The sequence below is a fragment of the Chelonia mydas genome, chromosome 10 (assembly GCF_015237465.2).
Source record: "Chelonia mydas isolate rCheMyd1 chromosome 10, rCheMyd1.pri.v2, whole genome shotgun sequence".
NCBI lineage: Eukaryota > Metazoa > Chordata > Testudines > Cheloniidae > Chelonia > Chelonia mydas.
In genome coordinates this window covers 10,086,519-10,095,497 of record NC_051250.2, presented here as the reverse complement: position 1 = coordinate 10,095,497, position 8,979 = coordinate 10,086,519, and the positions used below count along the sequence as shown (strand labels likewise).

Genomic DNA, 8,979 nt, shown 5'->3' with positions numbered 1-8,979 from the left:
ATAATCTGCAATATCCCCGATCGGGGGTAAAAGGTTAGCATGTCAAAGTACAGACATTGAGATATGAGGGTATGTTCTTCATATAATGGCTACGTTCAGGTGTGGAGTATAATGAGTGGATACGATGATGAGGATGGATTTACCCTTATTTGGTGAGATGCCTACCTCTTATCTTGAGGATCTCTTCCTATCAGTTTGACCTTACTAAGTGGTTGATCTTGCAACCCATACAATAAGTAGGGCTCATATCACAGAGTGCCTAGCACATAGCAGTGCCTACAGTGTCAATAACAATGCCTAAATAGTGCAACTTTCATTGCAGTCATCTTGTTCATTGTCGTATGGCTCTTCCTTGGTCTCTCCCACATTCAGAATTTTGCTCTGCTTTATTGATTAAATGGCAACATTGTGTGGTTAGTGATCAGATTAATAACCCTGCCCTAAAGTGATCCACTTAACCAAAATACTAGGTAGGAGTCGTATTATTTGTAATACATTTTACAGTAAGAACGGAAGCTTTGATCAAGTTAAATGAAGGACCAAATTCAGTAAATTAAATGGAAGATGCTGTATGTGGGTAATTTCAAGGGTCCAGACTGAATATTTTTTCAAGGCAGAAGTGAACAAAGTAAGTGACAGTAATTCCCTCTCCAGATGGAGGAATCTCACTAGAAAGGAGTCAGGGAAGCAGAGCTGTGCCTCAGTAGAATTTTTCCTTTACATACATTCTCTAAATCTGATGGTATAAAAACTATTTACAGTCACTGTCCAGGTTTACATTTCTGATAGTCACAATTTTTCTGTAGATATTTAGTAAATGCCTTCGGAATGAACGGAAGCTCTTCTTCTGCATCTGTGGCAGAGACCCAATGATGTAAAGCCTCTGCTGGTACTCTGGAGAGCTGCTGTGAACTCTGTTGGGTCTTATTCCTCTGGGTGTGAGGTATAAGCTCTGGGGACTAACTTCAGAACAATAGGTTTCTCTGGTATCAGGAATCCCCGGTAATTCAGCTTGAGCGGGATCTGCAACATTAGCAGAGAAAAGAACATTTGTAGCCCAGCAAATAAAATATACACAGATTATCAAAGAGACATTATGCCTTTGTTTTCTCTTGTTTGCCCAAAATCCAGTCCAGGTTCACTCAAAACCTGCCCTACCGTTACTATAAGTTTTACAAATTTGGACATACTTTTGGTTTTCTATCATAGCCCCAGTCCAGGAGAGTTTACTCCTTGCTTGGGGTTTTGTTATGGAAGTTTCATCCATCCCCAGTGGGCCCAGACTAATGTACTTGAATGAAGGTATCACTAATGCTGATTAACCACTTTCCTCTCCTTTCTGTCCTGTAATGTTTCCTTGGTTGCTATTTTTTCCCTTATAGAATAACTCCTACGATATATTTTAGAATACTGTATAATACACACAGGCATGCAATATACAATCTGCTATGTATTACACTTCTATGCTCTATCATCTGTGTTGCACATTTATTTTGCATTTTTCACCATCTACCATCCGTTTACCCAAATAAAGTATTTAAAACTGTTTTTAATTCACTCTTTCCAGTGAGTAATCATCTGGTTTTCACATCTGAGTTTTCAAATGTAAATCTGGGTTTCTCACCTGGGTTTCTTTGCAGGGTCTGAAGGTGAAATTCTGCAGCAGACTGGCGATAGCAACTTTCATGGAGAGGAGAGCAAACCTCATTCCAATGCAGTTCCTGGGACCAGCTCCAAAAGGCAGGTATGTGTATGGATCCAGGACCTCTTTGTTCTCTTTACTGAACCTGATTCCAGTCACAAGTGTAAGAAAGAAATTAGGGAAGCAAAAAAAAGGAGGCCAAGTATCTCTCTCTCTCTCTCTCACTCTCTAAAAGAACCTCTGATTGTGTGTTAGAGAAACTTTGCTTTTTTATAACTAGCACATCTTTGGTTATCCCAGCAGTCTAATACTTACACAGCCCCTCAGCTGTTTGGGGTGGGGTGAGGCAGAGGATCTGAGTTCAAAACCCAGATTATGTCCTTTGCACCCAGGCTAGCAGTATCATGAGTTCCACTCTTTCAAAATGACCACTACTTCTTTCCTATTGTTTCCTGAGAGAGTGAAGCCAGCAGACATCTTTGTTAAGAGCAGCCTGTTGTTTCAGTCCTATTGGGAACAATGGGAGATAGGTGGCCATTTTGAAAATGAAATCTAACTGTGGGCAAGTATGACCTCAGTCCCACTGAGACCAGTGGGAGATGGTATCAGTTTGAAAGACGGCAATTCTATGTGGAATTCTCTATAGCCAACCCCTTCTGAAGGAAAAACTTTCAGTGATGAATACTAATGGGAAAAATTATCTTTAATCCTAATGGTTTTCAAATGTAGCTTATAGAAAAGATTTCAGTGAGTTCTGACTATATGGGAAGTTTTGAAGTGTCAGTATTATTCTGTTGTTGAGATGGGAGAAAGAAATAGTCTGACAATGGGTGCTAAATTTCTCAAAAGGACCAATTTTTTAAATTAATTTTAACTCCTAAATTAATCAACCAATGTACTTGCACAATCTCAGATAGCTCACTTTGTACTCAGAGAGGAAGTGCTGTACTTCTGAGGAGAATATGCTGTATTCTTCATATGTAACAGAGTTGTTAAATCCCTGCTGTAAGTGCAAAATTCAACTCGGCCTTAACTATGGACTCATGAGTGGTGTGTCTTCACAATGGTGAATCCTCTCCAGCTTTTGTATTGACAAACAGGTGTTAAGATTAAACACAACAAGAATTTCTTTGTAAGAGACTGATATTTAGGAATGAAGTAATATCGGTAAAGGAGATAATTATATTGCTCATTCCCTATTGATATAGATTCTGTACCTTTCCGGTCTGAACTCCTCTGGTTCTGGCCAGTATTCTGGGATACGATGCAGAACAGAGGGTGGGATCATAACCACAGTGTCTTTTGGAATGGTCAGTCCATTTATCTCTACGTCTTTCTTGCAGACCCTTTCAAGTCGTCCTCCAAGAGGAAACAGCCTAAGGATTTCATTCACTGCCATGTCGAGATACTCCATCTGCATCAGGGCATTGTAGGTGAGAGGAGCCTTCAGGGGAATGGGAAAAAGATTGTCAGGCATGTGGGAGTCTAGATCAGATTTCCATGTGATCAGTGTGGAAACCATCATGTCCTCCCCTCTCATCTGTTACAGTGCACATTCTACATTCAGTCCTGAACTGAACATTCAGTGTGAACCTAAGAATTCACCTTAATTTTCCTTTCCTAAATAATGTAAGTTACTGGAAATCTCTGCCCATTTTTGCAAACAAAGTTTGTACTTAAAATCAGCAATTCTCTGAACCTCCTGGTGTGGCCAATACGTTTCTGAAAAGTGGCATCTCTTGAGACATGTAGAGAAGTCCAGTGTAAGAGATCACAAACACCATAATATGAGTACCCATAAATAACGGTATGAATTTCCTGAGTTGTTCCAAGAATACTCCATGTCTCCCATCTAGCATCTCCTTTCCATGAGCGTAACTATCTACTCCTGATCGCTCCTTGTTTCCCTTTGCTACTGCTTCATAAACAATTCACTGTTGTTTAGCAAGTTAAAGTAACTAGAGGTAATTTGCCCCTTGCTGAGTGTGTGAATTCTGATGAGAGAGATGAATAGGTAGCAAAAAGGGTAGTATGGGGAAACTATATAGACAAGCAGATATAAGAAAAACAAGATGTGTATGTGTGTGTGTCTCTGTGTCTGTATATATTGGTATAATATACATATATGACTCAGTAAGAATTTATTTTATAGTCCCACGGGCAGAGTTACTGGTGTGGGTTTGAGATTGGGGATTTAAAAATTGTACTAAAGACTGATTCGCAATCTCTGGTGTTGCCAGGCTACTGTTATCCGTGTTCATCATCCCCTCAGCCTCCCTTCCCCTCATATATCATCTGGAGATTTTGAGAAATGCACAACAGCTATTATGCGTGTAATAGTTACGGTGTGGAGTTTGCAAGATTGCCGTGGTATATTCTACACCTGGTACTTTATGTAACACACCTGAAATGAACATATGCCATTTTGGAAGCAAGTTATTGGCTCTCCTTTTAGTGAAAGCAGAACTTTCTTAAAGTGTGCCCACCAAGAGCTTCCACAGGATAGCAGAGTCAGTATTTATTAAATGGTAGTTTTTTAGCACATGTATTTAACGTCTTTAAAGAACCGTCTCCTTAACTGGACTTAACTAGAGGGAAGAAACTGGCTTTAAAGAGGCTCTGTGCAATCACTGAGCAGCCACCATTCTCTTACCTTGTTTGGTAAAACTGAGTCTAGCTCGTCCTGCAGCTTCTGCTGCACATCAGGGTGGGTGGCCAGCTTGTAAGCCAGGTAGCAAAGGGAGTTGCTGGTGGGCTCATATCCAGCAAAAATGAAAATAAGCGCTTGTGCCAAAATCTCAGTATCAGTCAGGCCTGTGAGAAGAGAGGAAAACAGGTAGAAAAGCTGAGGCCCAAACATTACAGCACATAGGCTGCGCTCTTTGCACATCGTGTATTTTATAAAAGTATAGATGGCCAACGATTTATTATTATTAAGGCTAAAAAATTTTCACGGAGGTCGCGGAATCTGTGACTTCCAGCGACCTCCGTAAATTCAGCCCTGCCGGCCGGGAGCTGCGGGGTCCCCCCACCGCCCGCTGCAGCAGGAAGGCCCCGCAGCTCCCCGTGGCTGCAGGCGGCGGGGTCCCCTGCAGCTCCTGGCGGATGCGGGTGGCAGGGCTCCCCTCGCAGCTCCCAGCAGATGTGGGCACCGGGGCCACAGCTCCCGGTTGATACAGGTGGCGGGGCCACAGCTCCCGGCTGCCGGCAGCTCCCGGCGGACATGGACAGCGGGCCTCCCCTCCCCCGGGAGCTCCGAGCTGCTGCAGGCGGTGGGGACCCCCCCGCAGCTTCCAGCAGACACAGGCGGTGAGGCCCCCTGGAGCTCCCAGCTGCGGCGGGCGGCGAGGCTGCGGCTCCCAACTGCCTCGGGCAGTGGGGGCTCCCCCACCGCTCCCAGCCACCGCAGGGCCCCACCCCCTCCCGCTCCTGGCTGCTGTGCGGGGAGGGGGCCCAGAAGCTCCGAGCGGCTGCAGGGGTACCCCGGAGCTCTGAGCCACCGTGGGCACCGGGGATCCTTCAAAGCTCCCGGCCGCTGCAGGTGGCAGGGTTACCCTGGAGCTCTGAACAGGGGGACCCTGGGGTTCGGAGCGCCCCCGCAACTGCCCAATCTTTGCAGGCGGCGTGGGGACCCCGCAGCTGAGCTCCCCGTTTGGTCAGGGATATTTTTAGTAAAAGTCAGGGGACCGGTCACTGGCAATAAAGAAAAATTAATGGAAGCCGGTGACCGGTCCCTGACTTTTACTAAATATATCCCTGACAAAATCTTAGCCTTAATAATAATAATAATCACTAATTATTATTATTCTTCTTGTTACTGTTATTATCCCATAGGCATGGCTGATGTGTCTGGTGGGAAAATTAAACAGGGACTAATGATTGCTTTGTAACCTCTGGCATTGTTGATTGGTGTATGCAGAACACACAAAGCAAAAAATGGGTTCCTGCCAAGTGTGCTGTGGTTCATTTTCAGGTTATCTAACCCAAGTATTCTGTGGTTACATAAAAGTCACAGGACACCTGCTATCTCCGAGTCCTGAGAAGAATTGAGGATATTTCTAACCAAGCTGTAATTGAAGCAGTTGTATTTAAAAGAATTGTGAATAGTGATGCAATGCAAACGAATAGCTGGGGAGCAGAGCTGGCTTTTGCCTCTTACCATATTGGCAGGTACCAACTCCATATTTTTCACTGGCCAAGGCTAATGATTATACAGCAGGAGTTGGCCTGGAATGCATGTCTTCTATTCTACTTGTGGAAAAAGTGTTACATAAAAGGGATGATCACTTGTCCGCATCTAACTCTGTGCTGGACAAAAATGTATGTATAGTCCAGGTGAGTCAACGAGTCCTCTCCCCAGCTGGAGACGGCGGGAAGAACCATTTATTTCCTCTCCAGTACGACACCTGTTCCTATTCCCCTCACTCCAGCAGCCCCCAAAGGCACTCACAAGTTTGAGTATTTTTATGGTGTTACCTTTATATGTGTGAGTCACTCCATTGCTTTCATAGCTAGTGTTAGAGTTCTGGGATTCCATCATCAGCTGCAGGAAATCCACTCGGCCCTGGGAAAAGAAGTAACCACTCAGTGGAGAGCTGGTTTGGGGAGAGATCCCCTAGGGAAGGCTCACAAAGATGGGTCTCAGAACACAAAGGTTGTATTTTAAAGTCCCCAGGAGTGGCCAGAGAGGACCCAGCAGAATGTAAATGCCTTTCTTGTTACAGTGGGTCAAAACATGAAACTCTTACGCTTCTGGGAGGTTTCCATCTGCCCAGTCCCAGAGAGATGTCAGCCAAGACAGCAGACTTGGTCTCTTGCTGTCGCAAGGAATGATGACTGCAGAGCTAAACTACTTTTGTCCACTTTGCAAAGCACCCTCATTAATGTAGCTGTGCAATTTTAGGGGAAAGTAATAACTACATCTCAGTAAGTGACTTTCACAAGTAGCTCCCTTAAAACAGGATTACTCTGGGGGAGGCGAAGTCCAGCAGGGAGATAAATCTGATTCTGTCATTTTTGGAGAGTGAAGACCGCCTCTTTTGGGGACTGTGCTCCTGAATACCACAATATCAGTGACGCTGCACTGTGTATTGATGCACAGCTCTACTGCTTGCTCAGTGGAGTCTCTCCCTCTGTCTGCTCCAGCTCTCCAAGTCTATTCCTACTGGTAGTTTTCTGTAAATCGTAATCTTTGCACGCCCAAATTGCAATCCAGTTTGCATGGGTTTTACCCTGATATAGCCTGAGATATCACACACTATTGTGGTCCTTTGCTGGACTCTAACTCAAGCAAGTCAGTGTTTTTCTCTTGGGCTAATTGAATAGAGAATGTTCTCTGGCATCATGACTGGGAGAGTCCTGCTAACCCCTTTGGCCTCTTTTTCACGGTCCTCCTTCATTCTGGCGATCGACTTTGTGAAGAATTCTATGGCATCTTTGGGGAAAACATTCACATCCATCTTCTTAAGAAGGGGAATGAGGAACGGGCATACAACTAGAAGGGAGACAAAAATAACTGTGATTGAAGCAAGGTCCAGGGAACAGAAGTCCATTTCACCTAAGATATCTATGGTAAAATATTAATTAGAACAACTGAAAATGTTTATTAGAAAGATGAGGCTGCATCTAAATGATGGCTCTATTTGATCATTTCTCCTGTGTACTGGGGAGCTCACTGAGGGCCTGTCTGCCACCATGTTCCTTGTGGGGCAGATGGGTTCCACGCTCCCTCTTCTCAGGTTTCTGCACAAATGATATAATTTAGCCCTAAATGTAGATGAAAGCAAAAGGAACGTTCCACTATGTCACACCACGTCTGACTGGAGGCGCTGTCACTGAGACTGGGGAGTCATATTCTGAGTGCAGGGCATTCCTCCAGTTTGCACTAGCAACACTACAGCGATATTGAGCACAATGAAAATAATCTAAAAGTTTTGAAATTCTTCCAGTCATTTCAGACTGACCTCAACGTTCTGATATTCACTAACATCTCATGTCCCAGCAAACATCTCCAAACCTTCCCCACAGCATTGTGATCCTTCCCACAACCTATAGACCAAATTCTGAGCTTACTAGCACTTGCATAACTCCAGATGATTCTCATCTGTGGGATTGTCTGGGTATAAATTAGAGCAGAATTTGTCTAAGGTGATCCTTGAGACTTTTATCCTTGGCAGTAAAGTTGCCTACTCATTGGCTTATAGGCTAAGGTATAGCCACTTGTACTGTATAACCGATAGACCACTTGTCTGATTCTGATGCTGAAGTCACGGTTCAAAACGAAACACTTAAATGGAATTTTTAGTGAGCAAGAGACAATTTACATATCAAAATGAAGAGTGGGTGAAACAAGTCAAACTTCACTAGCTTCTTGATTTCCTTGACAAAAGGATCTTTGGGGTTGTTCATGGAGTCAGTGTTCACACCGAAGGAAGTGCTAGTGACAACATCCATGCTGTAGGCTCCAAAGATGCTGAGAAAAGACAGAAAACAGAACACAGATAGGGGAGTTAATGTTTGAAATAGGTAATTACAACTTTTCCCTCCCTTCCTATATTGCATCTCCTTAAAGAACAGAAAACTCTCATGAGACTTTTCTTTATGCTGTTGTAAAGAGGGGGCAAGGTACTCAACACAAGTAGAACATCTAAAGGCAAAGGGATAGAGTTTCATGAAGTTTTACCTAGACCTCTCAGAATCTAGAATCTGGTAGCCTTGCTCTGGATATTACACAATGTAATGTATTGGCCTATGTGTGTGTCCTCTGGTGGAATCAGACCTATTCAAGGGCCTGTGAATGTCTTGTCAAGTGGCTGTGGCCTGTTAAGAGGCTAGGAGCCCTAGTTCTGCTGACAGCTGATATTAAATCTGTGTGCTCCAGTGGTAGAATAAATGAGCTATGAAAAATAAATAAAAATCAAATAATAATATATTATTTATTATTGATTTATTATTTGTATTCTGGTAGTGCCCAAACATGCTGGGTCAACACAGGCAAAAAAACACAGTCTCTGCCCCAAAGAATTCACCATCTAAGAACTTTCATGGAAGCACATATTTACAAACAAGTTTTGTCTGACCTGCAAGTCTTGGTCCTCGTATTAAATCGCAGACCTTAGAGATAGTAAAGGTCTGCTAGACCATCCTCTCAAACTCCTTGCCAGTGCAGGGTTGTTCCCTACACTACATTTTCTAGTGTTTTTTCCACTCTAGTTTAAAATGTGCCAAACTTTGGGGTGTCCACCAGTTCCCTTGAGAGAATGTTCCACAGGTTTCACCCCGGGGAGATTTTCTTGAGATTTAACCTCTATTTTCCCTTTTAAATTTCATTTTAGCCC

At 43.6% G+C, this 8,979-nt stretch overlaps 1 protein-coding gene across 1 annotated transcript in view; it reads right to left on the bottom strand.

Annotated features, from left to right (window-relative positions):
* Positions 1-216: 216 nt before the first annotated feature.
* The window catches only part of LOC119567199 (cytochrome P450 3A9-like), a 15,959-nt gene continuing 7,196 nt past the window's right edge, over positions 217-8,979 (bottom strand). The window contains exons 7-13 of the mRNA XM_037911062.2: positions 7,966-8,114; positions 7,009-7,136; positions 6,119-6,206; positions 4,296-4,456; positions 2,860-3,086; positions 1,625-1,787; positions 217-1,023 (exon numbers count right to left, since the gene is read on the bottom strand). Of these exons, the coding sequence (XP_037766990.1) occupies positions 925-1,023; positions 1,625-1,787; positions 2,860-3,086; positions 4,296-4,456; positions 6,119-6,206; positions 7,009-7,136; positions 7,966-8,114 (1,015 nt within the window). The 3' untranslated portion in view covers positions 217-924. The remainder of the gene's footprint in view (positions 1,024-1,624; positions 1,788-2,859; positions 3,087-4,295; positions 4,457-6,118; positions 6,207-7,008; positions 7,137-7,965; positions 8,115-8,979) is intronic.